Source organism: Lissotriton helveticus, chromosome 7 (assembly GCF_964261635.1).
Source record: "Lissotriton helveticus chromosome 7, aLisHel1.1, whole genome shotgun sequence".
Taxonomy (NCBI): domain Eukaryota; kingdom Metazoa; phylum Chordata; class Amphibia; order Caudata; family Salamandridae; genus Lissotriton; species Lissotriton helveticus.
This window is the reverse complement of record NC_136068.1, coordinates 1,843,715,609-1,843,736,288: the sequence shown is the minus strand read 5'-3', so window position 1 is coordinate 1,843,736,288 and position 20,680 is coordinate 1,843,715,609. Positions and strand designations below refer to the sequence as shown.

Sequence of the window (20,680 nt, the reverse complement as noted above, 5' to 3'; positions counted from 1 at the left end):
GGAGCGGGAGCTGTTGTTTCCTCTGCTGCGACCTCTGTTGCTGTTATTTCTGTAACCTCCCTTGTTCTGTTTCGTGAACGAGGATTGTGCCCCACCTTTAGAGAACTGGGATTGTTGACCCATTTGTCCTCTGGTGACTCCACGTGCACCTGAGCGACGAAAATTGCTGCCACGAAACTGTTGTGACTGCAGGGCCCCCATGGACTTAGCAGTTTCTGTGTCCTTCTTTATTTTCTCTAGGGTGGTGTCAACATCTGGACCAAACAGACTTTCAGGATTGACTGGCTGATTAAGGATTGTTGTCTGAATATCCGGTTTAAACCCTGAGATGCGGAGCCACGCTTGTCGTCTCAGCATAACGCTAGTGTTGATAGCTCTAGCAGCTGTGTCCGCAGCGTCAAGTGCACACTTGATGGCTGCGTTTGAGATTAGCTTTCCTTCCTCAATGAGCAGTTGGGTGGCTTCTTGGAACTGTGGAGGCAGGTGTTGTACAATCTGTTCTAGGGTGTCGTAGTGCGCCCTATCGTAACGCGCCAAGAGTGCCTGTGTATTGGCGATGCGCCAAAAGTTTGATGCCTGTGCAGCTACTCTTTTGCCCCCTGCCTCTAGCACTTTGGACTCCTTATCCGGGGGAGGAGCTTCACCCGTTGTCTGGGAGTTGGCACGTTTCCTGGCATTGGCGACCACAAGAGAGTCCAGTGGCAATTGTCCCCGGATGTATGCGGGGTCCGCAGGTGCAGGTCTGTACTTTTTTTCAATGCGAGGGTTGACCACTCTCGCTCTTGTAGGCTCCTTAAATATGTCCCCAGCATGCTTGAGGACTCCTTTAAGCATAGGCAGTGTCTTTACTGTCCTTTCAGAGACTGAAAAAGTGTCGAAAAGGAAGTCTTCCTCAACCGGGTCGGCATGCATGTCCACATCATGATTGGCTGCCGCCCTTTCGAGTAGTGCATGAAAACCTGCTGAATCCTCAGTCGGGGAAGCACGTGCATTAAAAAGCTGCGGGTCCTGCCCCACACCCTGGGTGTTCTGGTCACCAGTGTCATCATATGAATCCGGTTGTGCATCAGGTTCATTGATAGGGAAATTGTACTGCTCGTCTTCGTCATACCCCTCACCCGCAGAGTGTTCTGGGGAGGGAGTAGGGCTCCGTCTCGGAGGAGGCTGGATTGGTTCCGTGAGGCCTGAGGCGTCAAGGGGCACCCTCTTCTTCTTTAGTGGGATGACATAGGAGTCCACTGGCTCCGAAGTGATTTTCCTCTTATAGAGGGTCAGTTTGCCTGTGTCAAGTTCAAGTTCAAAATACTTTATTCGGTTAAAAAAAACAGAATAACCATAAAAGTAGCATGAAGAAAATACAGTTTTACACGGGAGTCATATATTCGTTGTTTAAAATGCATATGTACAATAAGGAGGTTAATTCATTGAGATCGATTTACGACATTTAAAAGTAGATTTAAAAAATTCGCCCAAAGAGGCTACCATAAAAACAGTTTCCATTTTCTGGCATTCTAAGAACGCTAAGCGACATCTTCGTATATTTAAGTCTTTGAGAATCGGGATGATAAGTTTCTTCCGAGAGAAAGTATAAAATTTACAAAAGAATAAAATATGAATATCGGACTGTGGGGAGACATCATCACATGGGCAAAAGGGTAATTCTTTCAGCCAACAATTCATCACAGGAAAGGACAAGACTCTAAAAACAATATTGAGTCTAAACCGGGTTAAAAGGAAACGTTCATGATTAGACATATATAAGGACAAATATGGCTGTAATTTATCTCCACATAAAATGTCCTGGTGAGCAGAGACAGTCTTTTTTCTTGCCTCCTCTAAGTGTCTTTTGTCCCTAAGATGGGCAATACACAAATTTTTCAAGTCTCTTCTCGATATGTATGCCATAGTTGGTGGGTCCTCGAAGTATTGAACACAATTTATTTCACTGAGAAAGTTCTTGACATAGCATATCCATTTGGAATCATTGATATTGTCCAATACTAAAACGTCCTTTAAAATAGCCCGATTAACCAGACATTCATCATTTGTCCACACCCTGTGCCAAAGAAGGATTGGCTGAATCTTGATCGTATCAGTAACATAAATTACTCCCAATTCAACATGGCATATCATAGTTGCAGTACTCTCAGGTACAGACAGGATGTGGCGTAAAAATTTATTTTCCATAGTTTGAATTGTGTTAATATTTGAGTAACCCCACAGCCCTGATCCATAGGTGGCTACTGCTAAGCAGGTTGCCCTATAAATAGTTAAAATCTCTTTTATGGGTTTTTTCCCTAATTTTCTCATAAAGCATTGTAAGGCCATAATAGTTTTGGAGAACAGCAGAGATCTAGCCTGGATTGCACTAGTCCATGAACCACTTTCATGAAACAGAATTCCCAAATAGGGAAAAGTGGAGGTCTTTTCCAGGGGATTGGAATTTATAAAAATGGGTTTCAAATGCTTGTTTGATCTTGGCCCACAAAACATGGACAGTGTTTTTGAGCAGTTAATCTTTAAGTCTAAGCCAAGCATGAAACTGTTAAAAGAGGTGACCAAGGTTTGTAACGCCATTGGAGTTCGTGCCATCAAAACGGCATCGTCCGCGTACATCAAGGCGGGGACAGGCCTTCCACCCACCATAGGCATGTCCCTACCCTCCTGCACCAGTCGTTTCTCCAGGCCATTTATGTAGAGCAAAAATAAAAATGGGGCTAAAACACATCCTTGACGTACACCCCGACCAATCCCAAATTGTCTAGTGCATTCACCATCATTCCCAAAACGGACACTTGCATTGGCCCCGGAATATAGATCTCGCAAGAAGCAGATAATGGCATTGTCTACCCCCAACTCAGTCATAATTGACCACAATTTATTGTGTGAAACACAGTCAAAAGCTGACGATAAGTCAACAAAGGTGAGATATAGACGTTGTTTTTTAACCTTTACATACTTCTGCTGCAGGATTAACAAATTCAATCAGCAGCCATCTTAGGGACACTCGAGTCCTTAAGTTTCGGTTTCGTTTTCGGGTCGGCCATTTTAGGTGTTGTCGATCCCGATGGTTTCGGTTTCGGTTTCGAAACAGTCTGCTCAGCAAGTAAGTCCGTGGCCGGGCCCGAAGGCGGGGCTGTGGCTTGCGGCAACGGGTCTTGGGTAAGGCCGACAGGCGATCCCGTGTCCCGGTCGGTATCCTCGTAACCTTCGGGGCAGAGCTCGTCCCCCGAGCTGTCTGCCGCGGCCCCATAAATCTCATCGTCGTCTCCTACCTCGTCGACGTATTCAAGGCCTTGACCCGCGACTCCGTCGTCGTCTCCCGGATCCGCCTCGACCTCCGTCTCGGGTGGGGAGATTTGGAGATGATGACCCTGGTCCTCTTCGTCCTGGTCGCCGAAGATGTTCTCCGGATCCGGGGCCGCTTGTTTAGCTTCCATGCGCACCGCGCGCCGAAGCTTGAGAGTCTTCTTTGAGCGGAACTGTGCACACAACTTGCACTTGCCGTCGTCGTGGTCAGGCGAAAGGCATTTGTTACACACAGGGTGTAGATCGATGTGTGGGTACTTGGACCCACAGAGCGGGCAGTACTTAAACGGGCTCCGCTCCATGTCTGAAAAGTTTTGCAGTCGTGTCGCGATGAGAAGGCCTCAAAGTTCCGAGAGCGAAGAAAACTCCGCTTATTCCGGCTCTAAGAGACGGAAGACTCGAGACCGTGCGCAGACAATACCGACGCAAGAAAATCGAGGCCTTTTGGCCGCTAAAAGTTAGTTTTTCTTGGTTCCGACAGTAAGACGTCGAGACCACATCCGAACCCAATGGCGGAAAAAAACAATCTGGGGATGGAGCCGATGCCCATGCGCACTGTAGTCCAGGGGAGGAGCCACCTATCTCAGGATACTTCGAAGACTCTTCCAGGACAACAATGTGCGATCATCCGAGCCCAACACTAGGCGGCGATCTAATGCTAAGATATGAATTTAGCAGCCCACATGCCTCGAACATACCATTCCGGTGTTGGGCGCTGACGAAGGCGTAAGCCGAAATGCATTTGCCGCCACTGGAGCTGTTTTGGCAATTAAAGGCTGTCCTACCTGTTCCCCTTTGGGCTTCCGCTTCTTCTTTGTGAGGGAGGTGTGTGGAGATATATATATATATATATATATATATAAAATATATACACATAGATGGCATTACAATATAAGAATATATGGTTAAAATACATGAATCATCAAATAAATAATCAAACTGACTTATTGCTAATGCATGTAATAAAAGTAGGAATTTGACAATTTCTTATATTTGTGTACAAATGGTTTTGCTTGTTATAGGACATTTATAAGGATAATGGATTATATGCACATAAATGTGTTTATCCTGTTTAAAATAACTCCTATATGAGTTGTTGCTTGATATCAAGTAAGAAGTATATAATGTACATCTAATATATATGATCTGCCTGTTGTTTATTATGTCTTTCCCTTAAGAAAAAGTGCTTAAGTGCAGTGATTTAAAACCCAGTGTTGTTTTCCAAAGATCAACCCATGATCCTATAGTAAAAAAGATTTAAAAGCAACAGAAGGGGAAAATGAACTGGAATTTATCAACACATGATAATCTTGTGAAAAAAGTTTTCAATTTTCATATGTAAGGGCTTATTATTAGTATAAATACTAAATTAATGCCCAATGCAGTTAGCTTCACTAATGTTTGAAAGAAAGAAGGGGGATTATTAAATAAATAGAATAAATATCATACAATTGTCTGATATTCAAACTAAGAATTGGAGATTCTGTTAGTTACTCATATATTCAATTATGATGCTATGTCAGTCCATCACATTGGTTAGAGCCATGTGTGGAAATCCTCACTTGAGTTGTGTCCATTGGGGGTCTTGGTATCTAACTCCAAGATATATTGTGTTTTGAGTCTTCGTAATTTACCTTCTCTATTTCCCCCGCGTCTGGACATTGGTATTGCATCAATGAGGAAATAAGAAAAATGTTTCAGATTACTGGAATGTGTTTTTTCACATATATATATATACTTTTTTTTCGCACATTATTTTAACTGTGCTAACTTTTGAACCCAGTAAATTGACAACGAAATGAAACCAGCATTGGCAACGCTAATAGGCCACACCTGTACAAGAGGTATTGGCTTTGGCAATATGGTTTTGCCACGTTGTACACCAGTGGGGCTGCTGTTCGGCATGGCTAAAAATTAGTGGCGTAGAGTGTCAGAGTTGATTCGAGGGAGTAGAGTATCAGACTGGATTTTTTGGATTGGAGTGTTGTAGAGAGCAGTAGAGGGAGTAGAATGTCATAGTTGAGTAGAGGGGAGTAAATTTCAGTGGTTTGGTGGCAGAGCGACATGGAGTGGAATAGGGTGGAGTGGGTTGGAGTGGATTTAGGTAGTGTGGTGGATTGGACTGGAGTACATTAGGGTGGACAGCATTGGGGTAGAGTGGCTTGGATTGAGAAGAGTAGGGTGGATTGGAGTGGTTGGACTGGATGGGGTGGATTGGATTGAAATGGGGTGTGGTGGACTGGAGCGGGGTGGAAAAGATTGGATTGGGGTGTGGTGGACTGGGGTGAATTGGAGTGAAGGGATGCATTGGATTGAAGTTAGTAGATTGGAGTCGGGTGGATTGGAGTGCGGTAGGCTGGGTGGATAGGATTAAGTGGGGTGGACTGGAGTAGAGTGGTGTGGATGGGACTGCAATGGAGTGGGGTGGGCTGGATTGGATTGGACTGGACTGGAGTGGGGTGGAATAAAATGGAGTGGTTTGGACTGGGTGGATTGGACTGGGGTGGGGTGGGGTGGAATTGAAAGGGCTGGAATTGGGTGAATTGGAGTAGGGTGGTATGAAATGGGGTGGGGTGGTTTGGATTGTGGTGGATTGGACTGCAGTGAGGTGGAATGGAGAGGGGTGAACTGGAGTGTGGTGAATTGGATTGGCCTGGGGTGGTTTGGAGTAGAGTAAACAGGATTGCAGTGGGGTGGATTTGATTGAGGTGGGCTTAACTGGATTGGGGTGAATTGGGATAGGGTGGATTGGAGTTGGCAGGATTGGGGTGGATTGTATTGGAGTAGGGTGGACTGGAGTTAGGTTTATTGGAATGGGGCAGATTGAAGTGGGGCGCATAATTTTGGATTGGAGTGGGGCATGTTATTTTGGATAGAGAGCGACTGAATGGTGTGGGCACATTGTTTTGAATTGGAGTAGGACAGATTGTTTTGAATTGGAGTGGGGCATATTGTTTTGGACTGGGGCAGATTGGATAGGCAGATGGTTTTGGATTAGAGTGGGCAGATTAGAGTAGAGCAGACGGTTTTAGATTGGAAAGGGGCAGATTGGAGTGGGCAAGACTGGAGTGGGCAGACTGTTTGGGATTGGAATGGGCAGATTGTGTGGGATTGGAGTGGTGCAGATTGGATTGGGGTGGAATGGAGTGGGCGGATTGTTTTAGAAAGTAGTGGGGCAGAGTGTTTTGGATTGGAGTGAGGCAGACTGGAGTGTGGCAGATTGTTTTGGATTGTAGTGGTGCAGGTTGTTTTGGAGTGGAGTGGGGCAGATTAGAGTGGGATGGATGGGGAGGATTGAGTTGGAGTGGATTGATTGGGGTGAGTGGTTTGTATTGGAGTGGTGTGGATTGAACAAAATAGTACATCAATCACATCGTGTGTAGCGAGCGGACAGGCATTGATTAGGTTGAATCAATCGGAGCTTGGTCCCTGCTCCATGGAGAGGAACAGAAATGATGTTAGGCCTGCCTTGATGAAATACAAGGCTGTAAAGAAGAGTGTCATGCAAGCCAACCTATGGTAAGCAATGGGAGGGCTCTTCGCAAGCGAGACACATGGGCTAGTGCCTGCTCTTGCAGGCTCGACCTTAAAAACATGTGTCAGATTTCACATCCTGTAAGGTAGACAATACCATACACCATTTGCATTTGCAACTTTTACATTAAAATAGAAAACTCTGTCTCAGGTCAGTGTTAGCTCCGATTTCCCAATTGTATGGATTGAGACCTCTGCTGAGTTTTCTTCAGGGGCCGTATTATGAAAAGTGCCCTGGGGGAGCAACAGGCATATGCGCCCACTTTGCATGCCCCTGAAACACACTTGGTATTACAAAAAGGTCCTCAGACCCTTGTGCCGCCCTTTCTGTAATACAGATGGCGCTGGTACACATATAGCGTCAGCACTATCACCAGAGGGTGGGCCCTATGGACCCCTTCAGACATCCCCATGCAGCGAGTGCAGTCACTAACCGCACCTGCCTGCAATGTGATCTCTAATCACCCTTAAAAGTGCAGGCGTGTTGCCTTCTGCACAGTGAAACAGGTAGCAACTGCTTCAACGCCGCTCCAACGTTTGAGTGTAATTATAAATAGGGATTGTATAAGTTTGTGAGATGACTATACATTTTGTGTTTGAGTTGTCTGGATATGTGTTCATGGTTGTTGGTGCTGTTAGTGAATCGATACCCATTGTGATGAGGTACTATGCAAATTCGTAATGCATTTGATGTTCAATTGATTCTGATGATTTACTGGTTTTGGTTATTGGTTTGGTTATCAGATTTGTTGCAATCCACGATCGAGATATATTGATTCATTCTTTATATTGTGGTGTGTAGAGCGAGGCGACGCATACACATCCATAGGGATTCTGAACAAATGAATTTCTTTTTCAGGATATAGAGTTTAACTTAAGTTATTATACTTTCCCTAAGCTTGCAGGGTGGACTGCATTAGCTCGGAGGTAGACTTCCACTGGCTAGAGTTTTGCCTAGTAAGAGTTTTGTAGGTTATTGTGGTTTATCTGTTTTTCATTTCCGTTACTGATTTTGATTTCCATTTTTGCACTTGAGTTTCTATGGTTTGCGATTTAGTTATCTGACTTTATACACTGACTTTTATTTTCTTTCCTAAATAAACTGATGGAGTTTATTCATTTTAAGTGTTTTAATATAGTTACACAATTGTTTTCCTCTTCACACTGAAGTTGCCCTGTGATTTGTTGCTCTGCCAGAGAGCCATGCATGGATTGTTGAGATGTCACCACATAGCTGTTCTCCAATTTTATTGCTTGCTGTTACAGTTGCGCTGTGATAGAGCAGCTCAGTCAAAGGTGAACCTATTATTGGCTATTATTTGCTATGCATGTTAGTCGTTTTTTTGTGATTTTTTTGAGGGTGTTTAGATGTAAATTATGGGTAATGTGTTCACAAAGACTAAATCTAAAGTTGAAATGCCTAGGGAGGGTCAGATATTGCAGAGCGAAGGAATGCTAGCCTATGAATTGATGAAAGAGGTTTGCACATGTATCTGGATCTCACATTGGCATAAATACACAGGTTCTACAATTCCCATTAGAGGGAACCTTGAATATTAAAAACGTTGATTTGCTGAGACAAACCATGTACGATATGAGACTGACACCCAGACTGTCAGTTTGTAGACACTTTATAAATGGGGTTGCATGGCGAAAGTGAAGGAGAGGAAAAGAAAGAAAAAAATGCAAGAAGAGTCATTCGGTTATTGGATAGACCGTAAATTAGATCACCAAGAGAAAAACAGGTGATAGTAAATGACAGAGTGTGAAGACATTCCCTGCTATGGTCAATGTGAAAGAAGAGCAGAAAAAGACCCGAATGAGTTGCTGTTCTGGTGGGACAAAACAAAGTTTAGAAAAAAGTCAGCCGGCTCCCCCAGTGGGGACACCTAATAAAGACATATATGTCAAATATGGTATTTCTTCCATAATGTACAGTACACCGTGGAACAAATACACAAAGAAAGATTCTGATCTACAATGGCCCGTTTAACCCCTTGAACGCCCATTGGAATGCTCGCACGCTGGTCTGTGTTCTTATGTTATTTATTTTGGGTTGCAGCCCTGATGAAGTCATGATGCACTAAGAATTGAATGACGAAACAAGTGTTGGCTGCGCATTTGGAGTTTAAAACCATATCTTGGAACTGTATATTACTTCATTCAAAGAAGATTTCTGTTGGAATTGGAGAATCTTTGGATATGTGATGAACGGATTTGAACAAGGACTTTCTTTTGAAATGTCAATTAAACACGATTACATTCGCATTTGGATATCTCAGAAATTATAATTTGTTGATGACTTTTCTGCACCTATAACTAAAATATTTTGATTTACTGTAAAATCAGTGTACTTAGTGTACTACTTATTCTAACATTATAGTTCTCAGGGAGGAATTGTTGTTTAGTCTAGTTTGTGCCCACTTAGTGGGTACTTGTGGGTTTTTTTGGTAACCGATCCCTCCACCCTTTGAAGCACTGTCATATTTTAGTGATTTAACTTTTGCCCAGATACATAGTAGTGCGCCCAAGTCTAGACCTGGTTACCAATATTGTTTGTTGCATAAAAGGAATCCCGTTGTCACCGCTGCCATTCTCTCACAATGGCTGATGCTCAGCTTGGTTCAAACTTCTATATGCCTCTATGGAACAAAGTCTGTTACCCCAACGAAGATGGGGACCCATAAGCAAAAGGGACTGCTTTTGAAATGGAAGAATACAGTAAAGGAAATGCAGCAAAAAACTATGTGTACCCAGATTCTAGGTCGGCTAAAGTAAATGGACCCCTTGTTATCTCTGTTGCCATGATCACTGACCCCCTTTTGAGTACAAAGTATAGGCGATGTGCCAGCGGGCCACAGTAACTATACTGCAGTGTTGCAGATGTCTACGAGAGTCCAAAGCAGCTTCCTTGCATCACGTCACACTTTTTTTCTTTGTGGACTAAGGCATTCTACTTCCTACTTCCAGGCTGGTCTGGTACCTGCTACATAGCCTTCCTTCTACCACCTGTGTTTTTAGCTCCCCCAACGTACCATCAAGATTTGCAATTGTTCAATCACTATGCGGGTAGTAGGGGAATCGATGTCTCTGTAGTCGACTAGATAGAGACCACATCGGAACCATATAGACTGGAGCATGCTGTATCATCGGATCCAGCTGTTGTGTCTTCACACTGGATAATTCACCTTCTGTATATGCAGTCATCTCCAAACTACACAAAATAGCTACTGAGATATATCAAGATTCAGGAACATGGACTTGGGCTGGATGGTTCTGGAGCGTATTTTCTGTATGGGGCTTAAAATATTTTCGGCCTTATTGATAATTATTGCAATTCCCTTCTATTGTTTATGTATCCAATGCGGGCCAATGCTTTGTTCCCTCTGTATTCTCACTTGTACTACTTTTCTACCATCTAAAACAAATGTCCAAAATGTAAATGCCCGTTTAGCAATAGACCGAAAAGACAGCGATATGATGCTGATCAATATGCTTTAACAGGGGTACGATAAAAATAATGTATAAGAAAATGTCTTAGCTTATGCCAAATGGGCTGTCTGTGGAAAACGTGTAATATTTTACTTGGCATAAGCTGCAGCCATTTTGGCTGAGGTGTCCTTTAAGTTTCCTTCGTAATTCGTTCGTCTTTTCACTCTGCCTGTGCTATCTATTTTAGTTGACTTCCTGACAGCTAAAAGCAATGTATATGCCGCGAGTTTGTAGCTGCCAGTACACCTGTTAACTGTCAATCATTTCTGCTGCCATAAACACTCTTGCTCCCCCCCCCACTTTGCTGGCCAAGTGGTTATTCATCTGCCCTCGTTTGTTGAAAACTCTGTTAAAAACGTGTCCTTCCTATTTCTGTTCACATGCTTACACTGCAGAAAAACTGCATAAAAGTCTTGTGTTCTGTGACCTCAGTGTACTTCCTCAGGCAGCACTTGAGAGTGCTGCGTGGACATGAGTGATTAATAAACTTGTTATTTATTCCCAACTCCAGTGCTGATCTCTACTGTTGGTTTTTTGAACCTGTGGACAAAAGGGTGACCCTGCACCTGTGTTCCCCAAAAAGGTACATTTCCACAGGGTGAAGAACCAAATAGGCTGTATGCAAGTGACATCATGGCGCGTGCATCCTGGTGAGTGACATCACAGCGGGTCACATCGCACGTGGCATCACAAGAAGTGATATCAGATCTTAAGACCTAACACCTATCTTTAGCAGGTCTATCATGACCACATTTGAGCGCATTATAATATTTAACAAATTTGATTTTGCATTGGAGTTGTGCCAAGAAAATAATTCAACCTCAATGCAAAATCTGTGCCTTAAATTATACATTTAATTTTAAAACCCTGCCAAAAAGAAATTGGTAACTAGCAGAAATGTGCCAATAAACCTGTTCTGCTTAATTGGTTGCAAAGTCTGTATTTTAAAGTACCTTATGGGGTCAAGGCACCTGATTCAGAAATATCTGTGTGCCGACTAAATATCAGGGAATAATAATAATAGTAAAATAACTCTGGTTAACATATTTCCTGGCAAGATTAGAGTTTCGTCTAGTCCCAGTTTTATATCAAAGTAGCATAGAGGGTTAATATGTATCCTGCAAAAGCACATTAGTTAACACACAAATGACAGATTTTCATTTTATGTAAATGGGTAAGTGGGTTACTGCTTTTAACAAGGAGATCCTTTTGTTACTAGTTCATAAAGTGCAATCATTCTAATATAGCACAGAGAGTTATGAAGGACATGTGGCTCCTACACCTTATAACCCTTACTGTCTTATGTAACACATCCTGTACATTTATTTACACACATATGTATTATTGTCAATGCACAATATGTATGTGTGATGTAAAGCACTCTCACACCCTGCAATGGGATGAGTAGCACTATAGCGCTATAAAAGAAATAAAACAACAAAATTGTATTTGAATTGTTATTTTGTGTAAATACTGGGATGGGCCAGCGCATCTGACAGCCTTACAGTGCATGCATATCTCTTAAATACAGGGACTGAACAACGCCAAAAGCATGCCTTCAGTGCCTGTGAAGTGATAAGCTGTGTGCCTTTGTATCCCCTGCGTTGCATTTAGATGCAAGACTCCTGATAGCTCCCAGCCAGATTGCTCCAACAAAAAGAGGCCTAGTGGCTCCTTAAATTCAGCTTTTGCTATGGGCCCAGCTGAAATGTGTTAAGACCCTTCCCCGCATATGCCATGCTGCTGGCAATGGAAAGCAGACCACATGCAGGAAGTGCTGAATGTGTCCTGCTGTCTGAAAACTACACAGGGAAAAGTTTACTGTATTTCTGTAGGGCCCAACCTCTTGGCAAGGTAGATAGCGCCCATCCTGTGAAAAGAGTGGGTAGACGCCGTGTACCTGCACCTACCCTCGACTTGTGCCCTGCATTTAGGGTTTTCGTGGAAAACATATGTACCGTAATTTCCATTCTGGTGTTACAATCCAACAGTACAGATTCATTTTTCTATTTAATCTGAAAAAAATTCAGATTCTACAATATGTAATTTTTGTTTTATAACAATTTTTTTCACTAATCCAACAGGTTTTCAAATCACAAAACCTTTGTAAGTGGATTCTGCTCCGATTATAGTGCCAAAGGCGCACAGACACTTTACTTTGAATAGAAACTGTGGGATTTCTAAAACTCGTATTCTCTAGCAGGCTAAACTGGCTGTTGTCTCAAGTGAATGCGGAATAAGAACATTTGTTACTTACCTGTAAATGGTGGTTCTCCAGTGTTGGTGTCTTTCAAAGATTCACATGCTTGAATATTCCCCGTCGTCAAAGTGGGAGCCCCACAGTAAATAAATTAGCAATAAAAACCAACAATATATGTACATATATACATAATTACATACATAAATACTTATAAGTACCAAGGTTAGCAGTAACAGATAGGAATACATTAGGGGAAAAAAAACACTTACATAACATATCCATGTCATTATGTTTGTCCAATCTATAGCCAATCAGGCGCAAGCACCCCTCTAGAACATTCTCCTCAGAGGCTCAGGCCCTCAGATTTTTGTAGCACCAGAGTGACAAAAGAGTCCAGGAGGAGAAGCGAGCCTCTGAGGGGAGGTGGGTGGGTCGCACGTGAATCTATGAAAGACACCAATACTGGAGAACCACTGTTTACAGGTAAGTAACAAATGTTCTTCTCCAGTATTGGGGTGTCTTTCATAGATTCACATGCTTGAATAGAATAGTGAGCAGTAATAGCTGGCCGCAAGGCACAAATAGCAGTGCATTAGCAAACAATGCAATGAAAATACATAATGCTGCCAGACAGATAAAAGTACTCATACAGGCGGAGGGAAGGAAAGAGGCTCACCTCATTTAACACCATCATTGCTGCAGCAATTCCCCTGCTGTGCTGGAGAACTCCGAAAACAATGCAATCATGACGAGCTCAGCTCGTCATGAGTGTACGAGAGGTGTGCCTCATGACGAGCTGAGCTCGTCATGAGCGTCGAAGGGGTTAAAAAGATTACGAAGCACCGCTTAGCCCACTGCTGAATCAGCTTCGTTGATCGTCTCAATGCAGTAGTGCTTTGTGAAAGTGTGCCTGCTGGACCACGTGGCTGCTCGGCATATTTGATGGAACGGCACACCAGCAAACAGGGCAGTAGAGGAAGACATCGCCCTGGTGGAATGAGCCCTTACTGTAGATTGAAGAGGCTTGCCGACCTTCTGATGACAAAATGTGATTGCTGAGGAACTCCAATGTGCAATATTTGGCTTGGTAACAGAACGCCCCTTGCGCATGCGTCCGTAAGCAACGAACAGTTGATCAGACCTACGGAAGGGCGCCGTCCTGTCGATGTAGAATTTAAGGCATCTTTTAACGTCCAATGAATGCAAACGTTGCTTCGCTGGAGACTGGGGATTAGCGAAGAAAGTCTTTAAGAACACTGGTTCATTGAGGTGAAAGTCAGTCGGCACCTTAGGCATGAATGCCGGGTTGGTGCGAAGTACGACATAGTCCGATTTGAATTGAAGAAAAGGAGGATGAATGGTAAAGGCAAGGATATCACTCACGCGACGGGAGGTCACGGCAAGAAGAAGGGCCACCTTCCAGGTCAAAAATTTCAAATCTGCTTTGTGAATGGGCTCAAAAGGCGCCTTCATCAATTGCGCCAAAACCACATTGAGATGCCAGGTAGGAGGAGGACGTCGAATGGGCGGGAACATCATGAATAGCCCCTTGAAAAACTGCCCAATAACTCTGGAAGAGTAGAGAGAGGAAGACCCATCCTGCGGGAAACGAGATATCGCTGCTAGGAAGACCTTCAAAGTGGAGTGGAAAAGTTCTGATTGAGCCAACTGCAGAAAGAACGGCAGAAGCTGATCAGGAGAGGAGTGCATGGGATGGATGTTGGCAGATGCACACCAGTGACAGAACCTTTTCCACTATAGCTTGCAAGTCTGTACTGTGGACGGAGCTCTCGCATTGGCAAGAACGTCTCTACATGCTGGTGAAATGTTCAAGTGGGCAAATTCAAGTTGCTCAGGTTCCAGGCCGATAATTTGAGAGAGGAGGGGTCCGGATAACAGATCTGACCCTTGTCATTAGTGAGGAGATCCGCTCGAGGACGAAGGAGGATGGGTTCGCACTGTGAAAGAAGCAGCAGCTCCGAGAACCATGCTTGTCGAGGCCATCTGGGAGCGATCAGGAGAATCTGACACAGCTGTCTCCGCATTTTCCACAACACTCGAGGAACCAGTGGAGAAGTGTGGCTCACTGGTTAGAGGCGGGAGACCCTGATGCAGAGGTCTGGCCCGGGGGCCAGGGTTCAATTCCTGACGCGGCAGGGTCTCGGGCTAAATGTCCGCAGACTCGATAATTCTTGCATTAGGTGCCTACTCTAAACATGGGTCCCACTCTGCAACAGCTTGCTTAATCCCCACAACGGCCCCAGTAGCGCTGGAATGCCTGGTTTCACCTTGGGGGTGCCCAGTAGGGGGCATCTCACAGGGAAAACCCAGGAAGGGTTCCACAGCGGTATACAGCGCCAGGATGCCCTGGGTAGGGCGGCAGTGCGCTTTACAAGTATACCCACATTTACATTCAGCGGAATAGGTGGAAAAGCGTAGGTGAATAGATTGCATCAGTTCTTCAAAAGGGCATTCCCGCATGAGCCTCGATGGGGAAGCCAGCTTGCATAAGACGGGCATTTCCGGTTCACAGGGCTCGCAAACAGATCCATGTTCGGGCGACCCCACAGCCGAAAGATGAAGTCCAGAGTCGGCTGATGCAACTCCCACTCGCGGGTCGAGGACACAGACCTGCTGAGGGAGTCCGCTAGGATGTTGGAGATGCCTGGTAGGTGAACCGCTGCCAGGGTAATTTGGTGATGGAGGGTAATTTGGGGATGGGGTGCCCAGTCCCAGATGCTCTGTGCCAGCTGAGAAAGGAGCGGTGACTTGGTGCCGCCCTGTTTGTTCACATAGTGCATACTGGTGGTATTGTCTGTTTGAATGAATTCTGATTCTCCTTGGAGCAGTTGATGGAAAGACTTGAGAGCCAGGAAAATAGCCATGAGTTACAGTCTGTTGATGTGCCAGGAACGTTGAGATAGGGTCACTTGCCCTTTATGGATAGCCCCTGAAGATGTGCGCCCCAGCCTTCCAGGGAGGCATCCGTGGTAAGGACGAGCTCCGGAGCGCCGGTTAGGAAAGAAATACCGGCAGTGATGTTTGACGGCTGAGCCCACCATTGGAGAGCGTACCTCATTCGAGCGGTCACTTCTCTGTAGGGCTCAGGAATGCGGTCGATAAAAGAAGACATATCCGACCACATTTGGCGGTTGTAGCGCCCCAGAATGCCCAGAGAATTCACAGCCCTCACGGTGGTAGAAGCCATAGTGGAAAGTTTCAGTCCAATGGCATCAAGACGACGTCCCTCACGGTCAGGAGGAGCGGTAATAGGAGAAGACGGATTCCTGTAACGGCGGTGTGCGGCCTGGGTGATAACGGAATCGGGTTTAGGTTGCACTACCAGGCAGGCTGGAGATCCCTGGGGCGCCCTATATTTCTTCTCTAAATAAGGAAGAAGCTCCGGAATAGAATTTGGCATCTGCATCAGTTTGACGCCCTCATTCCAAATGAAGTCAATTATAGGCACTGTCCGGACCTGTTTAAAAGGTTGACTCTTAAAATCATTAAGAAAACAGTCCTCATCCTTCAGAACCATAGGGAGCTTAAAACCCAGCGCCGCTCATTCCATAAGTTGGTGAAAACCCGCTATATCCACCAGAGGGGAATCCCCTGGACCCGAAGGTGGCGGCGACTGCATCTGGATTTGATAATCGTCCCAATCTGCCATGGTCCCGTCATCATCATCATCCGCAACTTCGCAGTCTTCCAGATCTGGGCGAACGTCGTCATCCTCATAAACAGCCGCATGAACCTGAATAGAGGTTGTAAGTGGTGCAGATGACGCAGATGGCTCTGGTAGTGCAGTAGAGGGCGGAGCCGCTGTAGTAGCAGGCAGTCTAGGTTGAGGAGACCCCTGATGAGAAGGTGGAAATCGCCTATTATAATCCTCCAGCATATATTGGAGATTAGAAATGAGGGAGAGCGGTATTTGCGCTGTGGGAACCTGAGCAGAAGGTTCCTCCTCATGGTAGTAATGATCTTCCTGATCGTCCTCATAGTCCTGACATTTTATAACTAGTTCCGAAGGGCTTCGAGCTGCCCGGAATCTGTCGTCTTCCTCCTCATCAGAACCAGAGTCATGCTCCGAACCAGTGGTGAACAGAGGTGATGGAGGTTGAGAGTGACATGGGAAGCTGATCCAAAGGCACATGACGACGGTGGTGGTGCAGAGGGTCAACAGCAGGAGCCCCAGAACTTGATGAAAAAAATTGGCTCCAGAAGCAGTTATGCGAAGGAAGACATCGACGACTATAACACCGTCGATGGGACAACCACCGTCGACGAAGCCATTGACGAAGCCGACGACGGCAAGACCACAGCCATCGACGGAGCCGCCGTCGACAGAGCCACCGTCGACAATACAATCGTCGACAGAGCTGTCGAAGATTTTGATGTCGACGAGACTCCCTTCTTCGACGCCGACGAGGAGATAGGAATCATCGACGAGACAGATTTAAGACTGACACACACCATCGTCGACACTGAAGTCGTCGACGCAGCCGCCGTCGACGACCCGCTGGCACAAGTCGTCGTCAGGGAGGTGGAGACGGCAGATTTCATCGTCGGAATGACCGTCGACGGGCCCGTCGACGATTTTGCACAATTTTTAAGGGAAACATGCCTAGAAGGAGCCGTGGGCGCCTGTGAGTCAGATCTCGAGGGCGTAGGCATAGCAGGAAGAGGTGAAGACACAGCAGGAACCTCTGGAGTTGGAGTTTCCTCTTCTTTAGGAAAGGAGGTGGCATATCCTGCACATTGCTACGTTTAGAAGTGGCTCTAGACCCACCTGACGCAAGGCTTTCTGCATCAGAAAGAGGTGAATCTTTATCTTTCATCCTCTGCAACCAAAGGAGGAGACGCCCATCCCTGTCTTTAAGGGTCTTAGTGGAAAAAGTACTGCAAAATTTACATTTTCCTAGCTCATGCTCTGGATAGAGGATAGAGGCAATAAATACATTTCTTGTGAGGGACCTCTGAGAAGAGTCGCAATTTCCCACAAGAAGCACATGGATGAAAAAAAGACTTCTTACTTGAAGACATCCCAAAACTGTAGAAATCCACAAGAAAGTATAAAACTGAGCAGAGCTCAGGGAGACTACCTTCATGCAACGTGCGGTAGAAAATCTGAGGGCCTGAGAGGGGTGCTTGCACCTGATTGCCTATAGTGTGGACTAACATAATGACATGGATATGTTATGTAAGTGTTTTTTTCTTTTAATGTATTCCTATGTGTTACTGCTAACCTTGGTACTTATAAGTATTTATGGTTTTAGAATGTATGTAATTATGTATATATATATACATATATTGTTGGTTTTTATTGCTAATTTATTTACTGTGGGGCTCCCACTTCTACGACCGGGAATATTCAAGCATGTGAATCTATGAAAGACGCCCCAATACTGGAGAACCCCAGTCATTAGTTAAAAAAAGCAAGACAATTATGCCCTAATGCACAGTGTTAGGATTGAGATCTTATGAAGTGTGTTATTATTTAGTGTGTAGTGTATTTCACTCTTTGGACATTCAGTTATTGAGATTGCCAAACGTACATCAAGTTGTGAGCCTGCGTTTCTCCTTCAATCACTCCAAGAGGCCTTGAACTGCTCAGCTTGTGGTGCTACAGAGTCTCAAATGCTGAAGGGGTACTTGGCCCAGTTGCTCAGGACCCGTAGTATGTCGAGCTCTGGGAAATCAGGAGTAAAAGCCCTCAATCATTACGGTTGGGCCCAGAAGCTCCTTCTTGCCCCATGCCCTGTGAAAGGGGTTCTGGCCATGACACACCCTGTACATGGTTTTGCCATACTGTCACTGGGCCTGGGCATTAGGTGAGATAGTTGGGTGCTTTGGGGCGCACAGGCCTTCTCCAGTTGTTTATTCAGTTTTTTAATAAACATGAAACCCTAGTCTCTTAATTTAATACAGTCTCTTCCATGCAGTCAGTCCACTTGTAACTGGTGACTCAGCCATCAGAAAGTATGTAATTTGAGTAAGTTGTTTCTATGATCAGTCCATCGTATGACATTAGTGACTGAAACATGTCAGGAAGGGAGTTAAGGAAAAGACTGAGAACTTGCCAGTTGCTGAATTCTGTGCCATCGACCCATTTCCATGGTTTATCAGTTTCCCTCTGCAGACCAATCCAGTGATGGCGATCCCCTTTGTAACGCAGCATGAAATCCTGTAAACACAACAAAATAAAAAGACAAACAGAAACGCACAGATGAGACTTGAGCACAGTAGTTTGTGGAATGGCAGAGTGCAGACTGACAGAGAGATGTCCAAAATGGACCAAGAATACATTTAGGAGACTTTTGTGAATGGCGAAGAGAAAAACAAGATTGCAACCTAAATCTGAACATTCATTGTTTGAGGCCTCATTTGGCCAACTTGATTCATACAAAAATACTAGTTGGTCGCTCTACACAAGACTGACCATCTAGTTTGTTATGAAGTTGCCGTAAGAGAACAGTGGCAAGTTGGGGGAAATTTCAAAGTTCATCTCTACAAAATTTTACGACAGTCAGTTTGCCATGTAGCTGTAACAACCTATAACCACAAAAAAGAAGATTTTGCAAACACAATCATAGAAAGAAGCCACCATGGGCATTTCCTGGATAACTGCATCACAATACTGTCTGAAATTAGTACATTTAACAGGAAAAAAAACAAGCAACGGTAATTATCTCGAGTCCTCAAACAGAGCTAGTCGGAGAAGGATTTAGTTTTTGTTTCTACTGGGGCAATCAGGGGCGTAGCTAGAGCTTGTGGCGCCCGGGGCTATCCCTCAGATTGCCGCCCCTTGGGGGGGGGGGGGCGGGTGCTGGGGAAAAAGGACGGCGAGCACTTGAAAGATGTCCGAGAGACACGTAGTATTGCCGCTAATAGTTATCTCAATCATGCATGTTACATGCACATACATGACACGGTCAAAGGCTACACAGTTGAATACACCAGGTTGACTCTTTTTTTGCTAAACACTTAGCGCCCTTGACGCCGGCTGTGGGTGGCAGTTATGAGTTGTCTCACCATATAGTAGTGTGTAGTATGGTGAGTAGTATGGGGCAAGTTACATGTAGCGTGATTAAAGTGGACTACACTTCCCATGGTCAGAAACCCTATTTCCAAAGGGGAATTCCTCCTCTGCACCAGGCTATTCTGAGTCTTAGGACCCCTAGTGTGCACAATCATGCACGGATCAGAACTATCAGTAAGCTTTCAGCATGTGGAGTCTTGCTTCATGGTCTGTTTCTACACAGTACTACTACTTCCTCCCATTTCCAGCTGAAGTAATTTCTGTACAGAAGCAGAGGTGGAGGCACAGTTGGGGCGTCTTCACTGGGAGCCACATCATGATGGGATCCGCAGACGTGGTGCTTAGCTGAGCACCAGTATCTCTGTGCCTGCAGTGTATAAAGTGAATTTATTTAACCCGAGACTACTATGAGTGACACTTTCTTTCTAGCAAAATCAAGCAATGTAGATGAAGGAAACATATAAATATCAGCTTTTACACCCATTTGAGCAACAAGAAACTCTAAGAAGATTTTAAAACTGCTGCAAAGCACCAGAAATGGCCTCTCTGTCCACCTGGGACACGGCCCAACAGGAAGGATATGCGAGGGCCCAATATGAACATTACACACGGAGGCATCTGAGCTGTCTAAATGTCACACAGTCTAAGCTGACTAGCAGAAGACAGGCTGTCAAACAGCATTTTGCATTATCCTCACAGGCTGAGGCCAGCACATTAATTTCTCATACAACATAGCAAACAACTTAGGACTGTCAGAAACATGTTTTAAATTAACCCTGGCGGTTTTGAGAAATAAACCGCAAACGTAAAGGAGGGGACAGAAATACACACTTGGTCTCTATGCAGCAAAGCCCTTCCTCATGCACGCAAGCCTCTTAAATCACGTCGAGCCATGGTCAATGTGTGGAGTGAATCTCTGTTTCTAAGATTCAGGAGCATCTTCCCCGGGGGCGAGTGGACATGCCCGAGGGCCCAAGGAAGAAACGGAGTCCCGATGCACAGGAACGCCAAGCTCATAGGGCAGGGGCCACACTCATAGGAGCGCATCTGGGGACCTGGTTACTCTCTGCAGCAGGTCCCGGTCAGAGACGGGGGGGAGGTGGGGG

The 20,680-nt window shown here is 45.0% G+C and overlaps 1 protein-coding gene across 1 annotated transcript in view; it reads right to left on the bottom strand.

Moving 5' to 3' along the window:
- Positions 1 to 20,680, bottom strand: part of LOC144769739 (killer cell lectin-like receptor subfamily B member 1B allele B) — a 115,686-nt gene that overhangs the window by 42,326 nt on the left and 52,680 nt on the right. The window contains exon 4 of the mRNA XM_078653919.1: positions 18,616 to 18,719. Coding sequence (XP_078510045.1) covers positions 18,616 to 18,719 — 104 coding nt within the window. The remainder of the gene's footprint in view (positions 1 to 18,615; positions 18,720 to 20,680) is intronic.